Source organism: Dreissena polymorpha, chromosome 12, assembly GCF_020536995.1.
Source record: "Dreissena polymorpha isolate Duluth1 chromosome 12, UMN_Dpol_1.0, whole genome shotgun sequence".
NCBI classification, from domain to species: domain Eukaryota; kingdom Metazoa; phylum Mollusca; class Bivalvia; order Myida; family Dreissenidae; genus Dreissena; species Dreissena polymorpha.
The window spans coordinates 37,505,946-37,525,793 of NC_068366.1; the positions used below are offsets into that span (position 1 = coordinate 37,505,946).

General features: G+C 33.7%; 1 protein-coding gene across 1 annotated transcript in view; it reads right to left on the minus strand.

Moving 5' to 3' along the window:
• The window catches only part of LOC127852533 (activating signal cointegrator 1 complex subunit 3-like), a 117,648-nt gene that overhangs the window by 55,370 nt on the left and 42,430 nt on the right, over nt 1-19,848 (minus strand). Inside the window, exons 29-30 of the mRNA XM_052386488.1 lie at nt 19,277-19,397; nt 18,458-18,600 (exon numbers count right to left, since the gene is read on the minus strand). Of these exons, the coding sequence (XP_052242448.1) occupies nt 18,458-18,600; nt 19,277-19,397 (264 nt within the window). The remainder of the gene's footprint in view (nt 1-18,457; nt 18,601-19,276; nt 19,398-19,848) is intronic.

The window sequence follows — 19,848 nt, forward strand, 5'->3', positions numbered from 1 at the left end:
ATGATCACACGGAAGGTTCCCAGAACATTTTCAGAACGTTTTAACAAAAATTAAACTATCAGTATTCGTAACTTATTTAAGTTATATGAAATATAATGTTATGAAAGTCACATTTAAACGATATATTTTTACGATCCTAGGATGAATTGGTGAACTTTAAAAGTGTAACGTTCATGTAACGCTCTTCCTTCGTTTTTGTTGGAACGTTATCGGGAAACCAAATGTCAACGTTACATTCCTAACGTTCACAGAACGTTATAAGAATGTATAAAAAACACAATATAAATATGAACATTAAATATGTTTTCATAAATAATTTGACTTTTTTGTTGCTGTTTTTTTTTTTACAAATTACTCTTATAAGTAGATCTGCATTTTGACTCTTTTGTGTATCTTCCAATGTTTGCAAGCGTGATTTACTTGTTATCTTGTTGTTTATGGTGTACTTAGTAAACTACACGTATGGTTATAAGTTTATTATACATCCATAATAAATATATTATCAGGCAACTTGATAGTGCGCATGCATGTGGTGAGCGCTAGCAATAGACTGAGTAAACTGCGGAGGCATGTACGTATATACTAACAGAGTGACACTGGGTATGACTCATGCATTCAATTTAAGGCCTATGGTATTACACAGCATATCTCCCGCGTGCAGGCCCTTTGTTCATTGACCTACTGGCTAATTGGATTTTCAAAATTTGCTGTTATTGAATGTAAACCTTTGTGTTTTAAAATAAGAGAAGTTGGAACATACAATCGATGACAAACAGCAGTTTGTGAGGTAGGTTTTCATTGTTATTTCAATTTGTAATATTAAAATTGATATCATTATGCACTTGCTTAATACCATCTTTATCCTAATAAACGCTCCCGCTCTAATAAACGCGCCTTGTGCGTAAAATAAAATGAAGAAGTGATCAAAATAATAGCGCCCCCCCCCCTCCATTTCTCAGCTGCTAAAGGGTAAAGAAATTGTATTTTATTGACGGAAAATTCTTTTTTTTTCTTTTTTATCAACAAGGTAATTGGCAAAAACCTTATAGAAATAAAACTTTTATAAATAAAATATATATATTTGGAACACATCGATGTTAGGCTTTAACTCCAACATGCACAGGCGATATCGGTGTTTTCAGATTTAAATGTCAAATTCATGTTACAATTTTCAACATGTCAAGGGACATTGGAAATATTTGGGGTAGTACGCAAACTTTAACATTTGAACGCTTATGCCAACGCCAACGCTGGGGTGAGTAGGATAGCTCCACTATATATATTTCGTATATAATAGTCGAGCTAAAAAAGCAACATGAAAGTACATTTGCAAGATGCCAATGATTTCTGACATGAAACTTAAGTCATTAGGAATTTTGCTACAGTTACCATATTTGAATTATTAGTAAGTACAATACCATTTCAAAGGAGAAATGCAAAGTGAATAAATAATTATCAGACACATTCATCGATAATACATAATTCTTGGAATCAGAGTTCTTATGACAAATAGCAAGGGAAATGGTCTTTTGTGCTGAGGTAAATTAAATAACATTCAAACAAAGTATTCTAAGAAAAAAAAGTGGAATAGCATCTACCATTTACCAGATAAAAGACATACAAAGGAAGTTCATCTAGCCCACAGGCAACATTCTTCTTTCCATGCGTTGCAAGACAGAAAATTGCTGGGTGTCCATGGAAACAACTAACACATTCAATTGTCATTTTTCAGATGTAGAAAACAGTTTATCCCTGTTTCTGAAGTCATTGTTATGACTCAAATAGCCTTTATCCAGTGGAATCATCTGTCACATTCAAAAGTAACCCTTTATAGAATAGATAAATTTATCTGGATAGTAAAAAAAGCAAATGGATGACTTTACATTGATAATGAATAAATCAGGCTAAGATTTAAATTGCTTTTAAATGTCAGATAATGTCATGTAAAGGTATGGCATTTTGTTATTGAAGAACTAACTCAGCAAATGTCAATGCAGGCCAATGGCTCGTCTCCTTTTAAACACCATCCAATAGTATTGCAAAAGGATAATGCATACTTTGAAAATGGTACACACAGCTTTGGCTAAGGCATGGATTGCAAGAAGAACTTCTCTGAATTCAGTACAAACTTTACACACATGGTACATAAACCACAACTACTCTGAATTCAGTACAAACTTTACACATAGGTAACATAAACCACAACTACTCTGAATTCAGTACAAACTTTACACATAGGTAACATAAACCACAACTACTCTGAATTCAGTACAAACTTTACACACAGGGTACATAAACCACAACTACTCTGAATTCAGCACAAACTTTACACACAGGGTACATAAACCACAACTACTCTGAATTCAGTACAAACTTTACACACAGGGTAAATAAACCACAACTACTCTGAATTCAGTACAAACTTTACACACAGGGTACATAAACCACAACTACTCGGAATTCAGTACAAACTTTACACACAGGGTACATAAACCACAACTACTCTGAATTCAGTACAAACTTTACACTTAGGTAACATAAACCACAACTACTCTGAATTCAGTACAAACTTTACACATAGGTTACATGAACCACAACTACTCTGAATTCAGTACAAACTTTACACATAGGTTACATGAACCACAACTTCTCTGAATTCAGTACAAACTTTACACATAGGTAACATAAACCACAACTACTCTGAATTCAGTACAAACTTTACACACAGGGTACATAAACCACAACTACTCTGAATTCAGTACAAACTTTACACACAGGGTACATAAACCACAACTACTCTGAAATCAGTACAAACTTTACACACAGGGTACATAAACCACAACTACTCTGAATTCAGTACAAACTTTACACACAGGGTACATAAACCACAACTACTCTGAATTCAGTACAAACTTTACACACAGGGTACAGTAACCACAACTACTCTGAATTCAGTACAAACTTTACACATAGGTAACATAAACCACAACTACTCTGAATTCAGTACAAACTTTACACATAGGTTACATGAACCACAACTACTCTGAATTCAGGACAAACTTTACACATAGGGTACATAAACCACAACTACTCTGAATTCAGTACAAACTTTACACATAGGTAACATAAACCACAACTACTCTGAATTCAGTACAAACTTTACACATAGGGTACATAAACCACAACTTCTCTGAATTCAGTACAAACATTACACATAGGTAACATGAACCACAACTACTCTGAATTCAGTACAAACTTTACACATAGGGTACATAAACCACAACTACTCTGAATTCAGTACAATCTTTACACATAGGTAACATAAACCACAACTACTCTGAATTCAGTACAAACTTTACACATAGGGTACATAAACCACAACTACTCTGAATTCAGTACAAACTTTACACATAGTTTACATAAACCACAACTACTCTGAATTCAGTACAAACTTTACACACATGGTACATAAACCACAACTTCTCTGTATTTCTGATTTCAGTTGCTGGTCTGTTAAAATCAATGTTTCAGAAAGGAAAACAAATGGAAAATTACAAATAATTGACAGTTCCAGTATTTCCTACATCCGTTTAAACATCATTAAGAGAATTCTCAGGGAAAACTTAAACCAAATATAAACAAATTGTAGAGCTTTCAGACTGTATGCTAACAAGTCTGTATGCTACAAATCCTTGATGCATTAATTCTAATTCATTTCCTGCAGCATTGGTATCATCATAATAAAATGCACAGAGACCTTTTTAAGACCTGAAATAATTCAAAAGTACAAAAAACATTTCAAAGTTATGTACTATTGTGACAGAAATTTTCCAATATTGACAGAGAGATTTGCATTTTGTTTTGTTTGAATTACAATGCATAACCCAAAGGTTTGCTGTCATTTTAATTTGAACCTCATTAAAATATCAGTCCAAATAAGTTTTCACTGAGTTCCAAATAGCATCAATAAGACTAAATGTTGGCAACAGAAAGTCAATTTGAGTCTTGGTCTGCGATATGCGCAGGCTAATCTGGGACGACACTTTACAGCCAAATGCATGAAGCCATTTAAACATTAATCTTACATTAACTGACACAGTCAATAATCTGCTTAACAAACTGTTATTGGAAAACAAAAACCTAGAATGAATAAAAACAATACTGATAGAACACATGCAATACAAGACCTAACAACAATATTTACATTAGAATCTAGATTCTGCCATTATGACAAATGGACAAATTATGAGATCAACATAAATAAATCTCAGTACAAAAATCCATGCTCAGTTATTGACTGGGAAAGTAAAAATTAGAGGTCGTACATAAGTGAATGGAATAATCTTTGTTCGATTAACATCTCCACATCCATTATAATTGCTATACGGCATGAACAACCGAAGTTCCATACATAGAATGTCAAAACTGATAAAAGATTTGTACTGTTGAGAATGTCAGGTTCAATTCCTATGGAAAGGGATTCAAAGTGACTTCTTTTTCTTCTGGATATGGGTGAAAATATCACGGCCTTTAATCACCGGTGCCACCTCTTTTTGAAGATGCATTAATAAATGAGCCAATGCAACTTCCGAGGTGGCGCCCAGGCCGGATTGTTTTGAAATATTATATTTTATATTTTACAGGGAGATGTAATACCATGTAAACGGCCATGTAATATATTCTTTTGCAAATTTGGTTTTGTGCATTCATCAATTATTTATTCTTATTCTTAAGTTTACATAAACTATTTTATAATTATTTGACTAATTCATGCCATAATTTTTCAGGCAAGAGTTGGGACATTAATAGATAATTGTCAGGAAATTTGACATTGACTGTGTCAACCTTCAATAACAGGTCATACATTAATCTTTTAGATATCTGGGAACTGATTTTGTGTCTGTTGCAACTTTTTAATTGAAAGGTTGGTCAAATAATAATGAAATAACTTGCTTGAAGTGTGATATTTTGTAATAAAAATTACCCAAAACATTTTGCAATTGATTTTACTTTGTTAACAAGAGCTGTCACCATAGGATGACTTATGGCCCCTATAAACGCTTGATAGAAGTTATGAGCTTTTTTCGAAACCTTAACGCAGATTTCGAAACCTAAACATGGACCCTAAGTTCAAGGTCACAGGGGTCAAAATTTGTGTGCGTATGGAAAGGCCTTGTCCATATACACATGCATAACAAATATGAAGAAACCTGAACGCAGATTTCGAAACCTAAACGTGGACCCTATCTTCAAGGTCAAGGTCACAGGGGTCAACATTTTTGTGCGTATGGAAAGGCCTTGTCCATATACACATGCATACCAAATATGAAGGTTACATCTCAAGGGACATAGAAGTTATGAGCATTTTTCGAAACCTAAACGCAGATTTTGAAACCTAAACGTGGACCCTAAATTCAAGGTCAAGGTCACAGGGGTCAAAATTTGTGTGCATATAGAAAGGCCTTGTCCATATACACATGCATACCAAATATGAAGGTTATATCTCAAGGGACATAGAAGTTATGAGCTTTTTTTGAAACCTAAACGCAGATTTCGAAACCTAAACGCGGACCCTAAGTTCAAGGTCGAGGTCACAGGGGTAATTTTTTTTTTGTGCCTATGGAAAGGCCTTGTCCATATACACATGCATACCAAATATGAAGGTTATATCTCTAGGGACATAGAAGTTATGAGCATTTTTCGAAACCTAAACACAGATTTCGAAACCTAAATGTGGACCTTAAGTTCAAGGTCAAGGTCACAGGGGTAAATTTTTTTATGCGTTTGGAAAGGCCTTGTCCATATACACATGCATACCAAATATGAAGGTTATATCTCAAGGGACATAGAAGTTATGAGCATTTTTTGAAACCTTAAAGCAAAGTGTGACGGAAAGATGGACAGACAGACGGACAGACAGACGGACAGTCCGATCACTATATGCCCCCTTTTCTTCGAAAGGGGACATAAAAATGTCCTGCCTGTTGTTTTGCTTTTGCTGTTATGCATTTTATTACTCATCTAGCGCAACATTTTAAAAAGTTGTTCAGTACAAATAAATATGAAAACCACACAAATGGCACTTTAATTATTGCATGATAGAAGCCATTTGACGTTGACATTTAGCATATCTCCTTTCTGTCTTATCATGTTCCAAAGCATTTTAAATTAACACCAGTGTTACATGAAAACTTTCCTAGCAAAGCCAAACTGTCCTATAAATCACAAAACTGAAACATTCCCTTCCAGAAAGCAAAAGCTCCATTTAAAGGATTTTCCTGCCAATAATTTTAGCCAATCCATGCCATCTGTAATCCATGGAGGCTTCACACCACCTTATGGATTGTCTGCCATTCATTGCAAGAAGCCTGGGGGACTGGATAGCAGCAATAACTCCAAATGACGGCCACTCCATAAAAACACAAATATCGAATTCTTCTACAATGCCTCATTAGTATGTCCCAAGTGTAACGCGTATCCCTTGTCCATGTTGCTTTCCAGACAATATTTGTGTGAGTGTTGCATGATGACTGTCCATTAATTTATTAAATGCATGCTACCAAAAAGATTTTTCTAAATTGTTGAACAGAGGCTCTGAAAGGTCAGGAATAACCTTTTCAATATCCTTGAAAATGGCATTTGCTCCTTAAAGGGTCAAAAAGTGACTGGAAGACTTCTTACCAATAAGCAACATATGACCTGCATTTCATTGGCCATAAAAGGAGAAAAAGGATGCTTAAAGACTATTACAAGCAGGTGACATATGAGCAGAACAATCATATAATGGCACTGTTTATTGTCAAAGGTCATAGGAAGACAACCAAAAAACAAAATGAAATGCACCATTATGTGATTATTTTATGGCTCTAACAAAGGTAAAAAGATCACTGTAAGACTTTATTTCAAGCATATATTACAATTGCACCATAATTTATTGGTCCCGATAAAAGGTCAAAAGGTCACAAGAAGACTTTACAACAAGCAAATCACGAGCACAATAAAATAAAGGCCCTCTTAAAGGTTCAAAGCTAACAGGAAAACTTAATTACAAACAAATGATATATAAAACACACCATAATATAATGACCTTTTTAAAGGTCAAAGGGTTACAGAAAGACTTGACAGCAACTACAATGTGAGAAGCACTATAATATAATTGCCCTTTTTAGGTCAGAAGGTCACAAGAACACTTAATTAAAAGCAAGTGACAAATGTACCTTAAGACCAATATTGTAGTACCCTATTAAAGGTCAAAATAACACAGCAAGACTTTTTCAAGTAAGGGACATATGACGAGCCCCATTACTTACTGGCCCCAGTAACATCAATAGGTCACAGGAAGACTTAATTCCAAGCATGTGACCTATGTCATGCTCATTTTATACTTTGGACCCATAAACAGACAAAAGACTGTTGGAAGCATGACAAACCAAACTACTCCATGCCATGTAAAATATGCGTCATAAAGGTCCAAAATAAAACAAAGCATTGATGGAAAGCAGACAATGCCTAAACTAAGTTGCAAAAGCTTGTACCCCCTTAAATTCACTAGGATAGTAGAATCAATAAAATGTAAAAACAACATGAAATTATATTTGCATGATGCCATTTAGTTCTGACTTGCAACTTATGTCACAAGGCATAAAGCTACAGTTATCATATCAAGCAAGTACAATACCATTTCAAAAGAACCATGCAAAGTAAATAAATAATTATCAGACACATTCACCAACAACAAAAAATTGTTTGCATCGGAGTTATTATTGACAAAAAGCAAGGGAAAATATTATTCTGTTTGCTTAATTAAAATGACCAATTCAAGCCATTGAACAAAATTATTCTAAGAAATTATTTTTTTTTGCGAAGAATAGCTTCCATTTACCAGATAAAAACATGCAAAGAAAGTCCATCTTGCCCTTTGGAAATATTTTTCTCTCCATTCTTTGCAAGACAAAAATGTTTCTTTGTTACCATGGAACCAATAATACATTCAAGTGCAAATCTTTAGATGTAGACAAATGCAAACTCCTGTTTCTGAATTTTCATAATGACTCATTTAAGCCTTTTAAAATAGTACTCACTTGTCACATTACAAAAATAACACTACATAGAATAGATCAATAAAATAAGGATGATCAAATGGCAAATGGGTACAATAGACCCATAAAATAAGGATGATTAAATGGCAAATGGGTGTCATTACATTTATAAAACATAAACCAGGCTCAGATTTAAATTGCATTTTAAAGTGTCAAACAGTGTCATTTGTTATCATATTTATTTCAAATGTCTGGCATGTTGTCATTATTATTATTATGGTTACTGAAGCCATAACTAAGCAAATGTCAGTGAAGGTCAATTGCTGGTTTACATTTTAAACACAGAGCAATGGTACTTCAATAGAAAATAAACACTTTGGTATTGGAATACAAAGCTTTGGTGCAGGCAAGAATTGCATCAAAACTAACCTGAATTCCATTTAATAACAACTCTGCAAAGAGGGTTGAACACACTGCAACTGTTCTGAATTTCTGATTTCATGTCACTAGTCTGTTAAAATCAATGTTTCAGAAAAGAAAGCAAATGGACAATTACCAATGATTGACAGTTCCAGTTTTTCCTACATCCGTTTGATATCATTAAGAGCATTCTCAGGGAAAACTTCAACCAAACATAAACAAATTGCTGAGCTAGCAGACTGATTGTATGCAACAATTTTGTTAGCTGCAAGCCCTAATTCTTATAGCTTTAATTCTTATACATTTCCAGACTGCAACTTATTCGGAACTGAAATAATTTCAAGGGACTGACAACATTATAAAGTAATGCACTTTTGACACATGAATTTTTCTTTTTTGACCAAGTAGTTTGAGTTTTCTTTTGTTTAAATGACAATGCAACACTCCAATGGTTGCAAATTTTATTTATACCTCATTAAAAATAATTTAGTCAAAAACGAGTTTCAACAACTACAAGATTGAATGCCCAACAACAGAAAGTAACAATATATGCTGCACTCTGGGATACAGGCCTAATGCAAGTTCTTCAGGTGTCTTCCCAGATTTGCCATTCTGGGATACAGGCCTAATGCAAGTTCTGCACTCTGGTATACAGGCCTAATGCAAGTTCTTCAGGTGTCTTCCCAGATTTGCCATTCTGGGATACAGGCCTAATGCAAGTTCTGCACTCTGGGATACAGGCCTAATGCAAGTTCTGCACTCTGGGATACAGACCTAATGCAAGTTCTGCACTCTGGGATACAGGCCTAATGCAAGTTCTGCACTCTGGGATACAGATCTAATGCAAGTTCTGCACTCTTGGATACAGGCCTAATGCAAGTTCTGCACTCTGGGATACAGATCTAATGCAAGTTCTGCACTCTGGGATACAGATCTAATGCAAGTTCTGCACTCTGGGATACAGATCTAATGCAAGTTCTGCACTCTGGTATACAGGCCTAATGCAAGTTCTGCACTCTGTGATACAGGCCTAATGCAAGTTCTGCACTCTGGGATACAGGCCTAATGCAAGTTCTGCACTCTGTGATACAGGCCTAATGCAAGTTCTGCACTCTGGGATACAGGCCTAATGCAAGTTCTTCAGGTTTCTTCCCAGATTTGCCATGATGGCAACTTTCCTCCTCAACTGGATTTTGGCTAAGAACAGACTTCCTTTGAGCAAAAAATTCCGTAAAGACGGAAAGTGTCGAACCTAATAAGCCTGTGTGGACTTCACAGGCTAATCTGGGATGACATTTTAAGCACATGTATTAACCCTTTCCCACTCAGAAGCAAAGTGAAAATGGCTATGTGCAAACAGTATAAAACCAGAACAGCCAGCGAGTAACTCGCAGTCTGTTCAGGTTTTATAATGTTTGCTGCTCATCAGTATTAAAGGGTTGGAAATGAAGCTTTAAACTGGAATTTAGTAAAAAGGTCTTTAATAAAATTTAACTATCTATGGGACTACAAATGCTTCAAAATACGTATCTAAGCGGTAAAGGGTTAAACCCGTTCCCCAGGTTGAGTCTCGTAATTATTGCAGCAGACGGTGCGGTTCTAAGTGGATGTTTAAAATAGCTGCATGTAAAAGTTGTACATAATTGTCTCTGAAATATTGGTCTAATATACTTCACATCTGTACTCTTGCGTCTTTATTGCACAGTTTTCTGTTTTGATGTATAAACAGTCAGGTACTTTTAAAAATATGTTTTACGCAAATTGGATTGACAAAAATATACATTCAGGTTTAATACTTTTTGTCTCTTGTGAAAACAGGTATTTTGGGATTCGTGTGAGAACAGGACAAGTAGGGATTCTAAATGTTATTTAAATAGTTAATAGTGTTAATAATCTTAACATAACATTTACTGACACAGACAATACACTGTTTTCAGAAAACTAAAACCTATTTTGTTTTTGTGTATAATTAATTCAATTATGTTGTTGTTGTTTTTTTATCAAAATGGCTTAGAGAATGAATAAAAACAATACTGATAGAACATGAATTATTAAACCTAACAATATTTGCATTACAATCTAGATTCTGCCATTAAGGACTAATGGACAAATTGTGTGATCAACATATATCAATCTCAGTACAAAAATTCATGGCCATGTATTGACTGGGAAAGAAGAAATAAGAGGTTGTGCATAAGGGATTAGAATAATCTAGCTTCTGTTGATATACCGCAGAAACAACTGAAATTCCAAACATAGAATGTCAAGAACGATCAAAGATTTGTTCTGTTGAAGTTGTCAGCTAATTCCCATGGTAACATGGTTTTGTATTGAAAGTTGGTAGAGAAAATCATAGAAAATGAAAACAAATTGACTTGTAAAGCTTTTCTTTTGGATAAGGTTCTCATATATGATATTCTTTGGCAAAGTTAGCAGTGAACATCCTTCAATTATGTAAGCCTCAGTTTCATTATGAATAAACTATAAAATAATGATATTAGAATTATTCATGACATTTTTTTTTCAAGCCAAAGTCGGAACATTTCAGAAAATTTCAAGAAAATGTAACAAATTTGACCATCGACTTTGACCATTTTGGTTGGATACTGCAGCCATACATGCCATACGTCCCGGATTGTCCGGGAAATGAAGAACGTGTCCCACAGTCCCAGAAATCTGACAAATATCCCGGATTTTACAAAATCCATATATACATGTACCTTATCTTAGGCTTAACTGCACCTTGAATCAATGTGTTCCCACTAACCCGCAGCGTCTCAATGGCAATGCCTACCCGAATAGGTGACTACGCTACGTGTCAAAGAAGATCAATTAACAGGGGTCCTGTTATCATATCGATTGTCTCACATTCGCAGTCAAGCCGAATAGGCGGCATTGTTTAATGTGGTTGATAATGGCTTTAATATACTGATTTTATGACAGTTTGTTGGCGCTGCTTTGAATGAGCGACAAAACTCGTAAGCAGTGTACCTGCAGTAAGATCACGCAGCCGACAAGTGACGTAATTTTCATAAGCGTGTGATTTTATGGCAGTTTGTTGAATTTATTTACGCACAACTGTAAATGTTTCGTTCAATATCAAATGAACATTATTCAATTTGTAATCCGACATACGCTTCCAAATTTTAATGCTTACACGACATTAACAAATTCTTGCCTCAAATAAACGGTGCTTTATCCTTTGTCTTAATAAAAAGTGCGCGAAAATTATGCAGACATGTAGAACGTCGCAATGAAAATGTGGGTTTATTTTGTGTTGTATAAAAACATGAACATCACGTCAGGAAATGTACGCATGTTCAGTGGAAAAAAAAAGCCCCGATTGGACGTTTAATTACATCACATCTTTAAAAAGTAACAAATGCGCTACGAAGTTTTTACGAAGCCCTGGATATGTCCACGCGTTTCCTGCAGATATGTGACATGTACACAAAAGCAATTTGGTGCACTTTTTTAACACGAAAAACATGTGGCTTGTATCTAGTAACGGAAGTAGTAATGCTTAAATTGACATAAATAGATCTTGTGTATTTCGTATAGTCTTTCGTACTTAGCAATTTACGATGTGAAAAAAATTCGTATCAAAAAAGCATATATGTCTATATATATCGCTATATGCATACATATCCCGGAAAATCGGCAAAAGTCCCGAAAAATTGAGCTTAATGTCCCGGAATTGGTCTGAAAATTTATGGCATGTATGCCGCAGCTTGAATTGCAGGTTTATGGTTCACTTCTAGAACAAGAATGTTACAGTTACAAATAGTCTCAGATCAGGACAACATCCCAAAAGTTGTACTGTTCCGTGGAAATCTGGAATTTTGACATGTATGAATAATATGAATAACGATCCAGGACATTCCTGTATTTGTTTGTTAGACAATGATTTATGTGCTATTCAATGCAAACACAATACAAATGTTTCCCAGAGAAACATAGTTTCATTTAAAGATCACACTATGAGATTTTTAAACAATAAATTCACATACAAAATTGTAGGGACAATGAAAACCCATAGAGGGTATCAGAATTCAATTAACATTGTTAACCAATTAAAGCTTGTTTGTTTTGTTAGATTTGTATATGAATGTTTGTTGAATGTACGACAATTATTTTTATGTACCCATCAAATAGCTGCACATGAAATACTTTGCTCATGAAATTCGAATACTTTATGAAAAGCTTTGTATATATTACCATATTGTCTACGTATGTATGTAATATTCTAAGCAAAATATAAAGTTTTGCACTGAAAAAAAATGACAAAATAAATAAATTAAACATTAAGTCACACACTATTAATTGAAACTGGTAGTTATTACCCAAATACACAATTCTAGCTTGATAGATAGCACATATTGTTGGATTCAGTGGAATATCAATTTTAATTCAAAAGTGATCATAAAAATTCATATTTTAGAGTGCAAATATATTTTTTCTATCAGGGTTGCCACGAACCTGATGACATAAAATTCCCTGACTTTTCACTGACTTTTCCCTGACCAAATCTTGGTTTTCACTGACTAATTTCGGGACATATTCAGCCTCCTCCTCCCCATACAGCCAACCAAATCCACCCATTTAATGTTTCTTTTATTCTTTAACATAACATATTTAACAAATAACAATGCAGTATACTTCTTGTGCACTAAACTATGTTTTCCCATGTTTCCTAGTGTAAAGGAACCACCACATTTAAGACAGCATGCTTTGTATTCAGTTTTAGAGATTTTGCCAACCCTGGGTCTTTGAGCCAACAATAAATGTTTGTTAACTCATGCTGGTAATATGTCTATCTATGTGTACATTATATTAAATATGAAATAAGAAGACAAAATCAATATGTGATCTGTGATATATGGTAGGTTAATATATGAAAATCATGCAGTTGGAGCAGAAGCAGGTCTTCTTGATAACTGAAAGAAATAAGCAAAGTTAGTATAGCTCTTTCATGCTGTCATCTCTAATGATCCTGCAAAGAATAAAATAAAGAATTAATCAGCCCTGAGGGTTGCAAAGCCTTTCAACCTTAAAGGATGAAAAATAATTAATCAAAGATAAATTCACATTTTTGAACATGCTTTACACATGTTAATGTTTAATGTACATAGTAAAGTCAAAACATTTCAAATAAAAAATATACTGTTGAATCTTTAAAAACAAATGATACCTGATGACTGCCATAGCCACTAAATAACTTATGCATCGACCCAAAATTTTGCTTTTCCTTGACTTTTCACTTACTTTTCTATCATTTTTCACTGACCATTTTTTTTTAATTCCCTGACTTTTCAAGTTGAGTGGCAACCCTGTCTATGATCACAAGTGAATTAAAATCTATATTTCACCAAATCCAACAATTTTATTTTATTTTCAGCTTTTTTGACCATTTATTTACATTATAAAAGAGTTACGCTGGCTGGAGAATTTTGCTGGAATAATGACATCATTTGGCACAAAAATGACCTCACTTCACAATAAAACAGTGAAAATTATTGATAATTTTCACTGTCAATTTTCTCTGTTTGAAACAGTTTTAATTATCTGATATTTCTCTATAAAGAACTGTAAAGCATAAACTAATAACATTTATCAAACAAATTATCCAAAAACACCATAGGAATATTATTTCACAAATTAAGTACAAGCTTTTCCATTAACTAAATTCCACCTGATATAGTCAACTTTCAAAATTAATTACATTGATTTTCATTCATGGCAAATAAAACATAACATTGGCTGCATTCTTTGATGAAACAAATTAGTATAGATTTATAATGAACAAAGAAAATGAGATATAATTGAAGTTTAGTTTGCATTTAAATGACATTTAATCCTTCACCACTTAAAAAAGTTTTTTGACCCAATGGTAGTCCCTTAGAAAGTAAAATTTAATTAAAAACCTTTCTTACTAGATTTAAGTTTTAAAGGCTTCATTTCCAACCCTTGATACAGATGAGCAGCAAAAAGCATAAAACCTGAATAGATTGTGAGAGTTACTCGCAGGCTGTTCTGGTTTTATGCTGTCTGCACATAGCCATTTTCACTTTGCCTCTGAGTGGAAAAGTGTTAAAGAATCTGTTACGTTTAAATTGATATATCAAAATCATGAGGTTCTACTCATCAGCTCAAACAAGGGCTCAATTTTGTTTTCTTGATTCAGACTGATCTATTTTGCCAATCAATATTTTAAAACCCTTTTTGTGTTTAAGAATTGGGCCTTGTACTGGGAAAACTGGGCTTAATGCATGTGTGTTCATTGCCATCCCAGATAAGCCTGTGCAGTCCATCAGCTAGGCTAAACATGGACAAGACTTTCCTCTTTTTACTGAATGTTCAATTTAAAGGAAGTCTCATCAACGCAAAAATCCATTTTAGGTTGAAAGAGTCATCCCAGATAAGCAATAGCAGTCCACATATAAATATTGATGGGTTGCTATGGAAACCTGTAGTGTCCTCAATCGCGTCCAGGGTATGACGACGACAAAACTCACTTAAGTCCGACAAAATCCACCTCACGCCAAAAAAGCATGATTCACTTATCCCATGTAATACTACCCTAGAGTGCAGTATTAGATCATATATGTGCATGTGCAAACTTTGGCAACAAATTACCACATTAAAAAGCCATAATGTCTCATATTTACACCTTCAACTGCACCATCCAACGGATGCTACTGTTTGTTTGCATCCGGTCGTGTGCATGTCAAGCCTGGATTGGGAGAAATTCTAAACAATTGAGACTTACAAAAAAGGAATCCTTGCTGCTGTATGCGCATTTGAGAAGACATTCGATGAAACAGCTTTGATGTTTGACAAACAACATGAGAAAGCATCCAGGGCAGTATTTTGCAAAGATCAGGAATATTAGAAGTTGCACTTACTTTTTTTTTATTTCAGAATTTTATATCTAGTTTTCTTAATGAATTCTTAAGATTTCTGTTAAATAATTTGTAAAAAAGTAAATACATAAGAAAAATTCACTTGTTTCATCTAGTTCAACATTTATTTTTACATGTAAATGACCTTAAACAGTAACACATTTTATAGTGTGTGGGAAGTTTTCTGTAGCCTAATATTCAGTATTTGTAATCATTCATAATTATCAAAAATGAAGCATTTTACTAAATAGGTTATAAATATACATTTTAACCAAAAGAATGGATTGATATTTGAAACAGTAAGGCAAAGCTGGAGTTGATTACTTTAATTTAAGATCAGATTTCCAATTCAACAATGTAGTAGCATCTATAAGTAATTAAGTATACACTGAGAGCCCTTTGACATAATACTTGCCAACTAGGCAGCCCCAAACTTCATATGGACAGAAGCAGATGAGTTAATTTCAATATCAGATATTGTACCAACATTTTTTGCTCAAGCGCATCAATCAGTATACACATTGACAAAAGCAATCTATACTTTCAAAATAAGCTGGAATCTACAACAAATAAACATGAACAAAAAGGTTTCATATTTTTTTTTAGAAATAACATAACTTCAAATATTAAATAATACAATATTTTCTTCAGTTTCAACATTCCCCAGTGACATCAACATTACAAAATACAACCACTACAAAGTAAAGCTGATAACTGCAAACATAATTTTAAAACATGCCGACGGATTAAAACATAATTGTAAGGCTATATGGTGCATTTTTTCTTCAGATTAGAATTGCACAAACACTAAAATAGATAACATTCTTATGTGAATGCTCAGACAATTAATCAGATTAAGTACTAAGTGGGGAACATACGTCATTCATTGTGTATTGCTTTATGTACAGACCAACAGAAGTGTCGACAAAAGAAACGTTTCATGAGTTGTTTCTCTTTTGGTGCATTACATCATTCAATTGACTGAGACCGGTATTAAAAAGTGCTGATAAGAAGAAAAAGACCTTTTAATCAAATAAATAACATTAAAGCATCTCACAGAAAAGAGGTACGCATCGCATGTGTTACATCCTGAAAAATATTTTATTCAATAACACTTGAACATTTGCCTTCAATGTACATAAAATGCAAAGTGTAAGTTTCACATCACTGGGACCAACCAAAGCAGGATATTTGTGTATGATTTTCATAACCTTTTAATAATACTATTATTATTAAATCCTTATTGAAATTAACATTAAGCCCTAAAAACCTTGGCTTAAGAAAAAAACACCTTTCAGTTTATTGCAAGTAATTCTGAAAGCCAAGTGCAACATCGATCATTGCAGGGCTTGTGGATGTTGTTGATAAGACAATTTAATCAATGTGGGTACAACATATGGGTAATACCATGAACAAGAGGGCTGAAATAAGCATTTTACACTCAATCATATTATATTGGCCCTGGAAATCCAAAGGTGCACAATAGATCATCACATTTTAATATTGTCTAACTGTAGAATCAAACAATATTCCAATATAGAATACAAGTTCTTTTCATGAATGAAAATTCATAGGAATTTTAAATTTGTAATATATCAACAACTCATCAGCTGTTAAAGCTGCTAATGGGTTGCTACTTTTCTTCTATTATCTAAATAAAAAGTCATCATTGTTTCAATTGTTTAAACTTTAGATTCATACCTGCTTTTTTCTAGAAAGGGAAACACAATTTCTTATATATTATTTAAAAATAATTACATAATCCAGATTCCAATCATGAATTGAGTAGGGCTAAAATGGAAAATTTTTACACAACCCTTATACTTTATATCGAGGGATTAGATAAAATATCATTAAACCCAACAAGTCATGCAAGTACATAAAAAAGACTTGTGGAGATTAGGCCAACACTTTCATTTTTTATTTAAAAGTTTTTGAAAAAAAAATAGTCAGAGAGTGTAATGAATTAAGATCAAATAAAATGATATTCTTTATACACCTATTGGCAAATACTTTCCATGTACTTTTGCAAGACAGATATTTACCAGTCTAGGCTTAAGCCTAGCGACCATGGGAGGTCATGGTTCGATCCCCCCTGTTGGAGCGTTCAAAGACACCAAGCACTGGTTCTAGACCAAAAAAGTGTAAATGTGCTCCAAATAATTAAAATACCAAATCAGCTTTGAAAAAAATGAATTCAGTTCACAATACTTACATGATTTTTTTTTTTTTTTAATTTGGTTAGGGGTTCCATAAAGGGACAAATATTGGCCTCTTAGTTTAATCCTTGAGCATCGTACAAAGATTAAGCAAATCATATAAAATGTATTTAATACAGAGAATGAAACACTTACCTATGTATGCAATATGCAGATAAAGTTTCTCCAGTCTTCAAAAGTCGTTCTTATCTCGCAAAATTGGCGTGGAACGATATGACAATAATGCCATTTACGAAAATTCATATATTAAAAAAAAGAATGTATGCATTATATTAAAACAAGCAAAATAACACTGCACACTTAGACAAATATTAGGAGTCTTGGCTTGTTTATGGAAAGTCCTTAATTAAAATCATTAATAATAATAAAGTGTTTGTCATGCTTTTCATAGATAAGTTGTAAAATACGTGAATTAGTAATACAATGTTTACAATGAGCGCTAATCATTATCATTAATGGTACAGTAGTAACAAGTAGTAGTTTGCTTACAGAGGTCCAAAATGCAAATCCCAGTTGAGGCAATGTACAATATTTTTCATTTATTTGTATTCTTGCTATTTTAGGTTCAACCTTAATTATATATATTTATTATTTCAGACGATACTAATAGTACATATTTGTTGCTAAAAGCATTTAATAACATTGTTCAAAATTTAAACAATCTGTCAATGAGCCCATGGCTTGTCAGAATACCTATCAAGATGATCATCATAAGGTGACAAACATGATACAAACATAGAAAATAAACACTCAAATATGATAAGGGTCTACCCTTACAGATAAACTAGACTTATTTTGTGTTTAAGTTATTCAAGATTGAATGTATGCATTAATCATATTATTATTCTCTATCCTTGTCAAATTAACCCCATCTTACCTCAGTCTCTGGCATGTGTAGCCACTGTTTTGGGTCTTCTTCCCCTGCCAGGAACGCTATCAGGTCAAGGGCAGTAAGCCTGGTCTGTCGCCGTGACGATACAAACACTAGAACTGGCTTAGTTGGCGAATGAGTCTTGATAGCTTAAAATATATAAAAAATATAAATGACGACCTAATAACAAGCCAAAATTCTCTACTTTTCTTTAAGAAGTTCTTTTGACATTTTGGTTACATGGCAAGCCCTGGGCCTGCATTCACCAGCCATTCTTAGACTTAAGTCTTCATCCCTTTACCTCTTAGAAACGTATTTTGATGCATAATTAGTCCCTTAGAAAGTAAAATTTAATTACGGACCTTTCTTACTAGATTCAAGTTTTAAAGCTTCATATCCAAACCTTAGATACAGATGAGCAGCAAACAGCATAAAACCTGAACAGACTGCGAGTTACTCGCAGGCTGTTCTGGTTTTATGCTGGTTGCAAAAGCCATTTTCACTTTGATTCTTATAGGGGAAAGGGTTAAATAAAGAAAATTCTTGAAACTGTTTAGCTTTAGGAGTCAATCTGACACAAAATTAAAAAAGTTTTAACAAGACAATTCTTCATTTAGAACAAAATATCAATGATATTAGCCAAATTTAAAGTATGCATATATTCAACACTGAACACATTTTCTTGGTTTTTAGTACTTTCTTCATTCTTTAAACTTAAGAAAAGGTTGGGGAATACTGGCCAAGGACAAAAGCATTCCTTGGGTAATTGAAATTAAAAAATAATGAAGTCAAACCCTTAACTTCAAAACTACATGAGTTATGTACCTTGGAAAGTTGGCTTGTTCATGGTTGCCATCCTTGGACAGTAGTGTTGCCCTGGAAACCCACTGATGTGCACATCCAGGGGAACCGGGCGTACAGACGGACGGAAGTTGTACAGACCAACCTGATAAAAGTAATTTAGGCATTGTTTGTGGGTACCTTTTGTAATGCAAAATGTGCATGAACCTGGGAGTTGAAAATGTTTACCATGGAGCATAAGTTTTAGGTAAATCATAATTCATATTTTGTAGGTAAAATCTTTCTGCATAATTTGTGTGTAAAATCAAATGCCTAAATTGTGTAAAAAAAACTTCATGCATAATTTGTGGTTACAGTAGGCATGTAAGGAAAGTAGACTGAGAATGAACTCTGCATAAATTGCAACCGGAATGCATTATTTATAGGCAAAGATGCATAATTTTCAAACAAAGTTTGCAGGCACGAGTCCATAATAATGTGGGCATGATTTAAGACATCATCTGTGACAAAACCCTGCATATTTTATAGGTAATGTGTATGCATGTATGATTTGAAGATCAAACTGAATGGATGATGCGTAGGTATAAATCTAAACA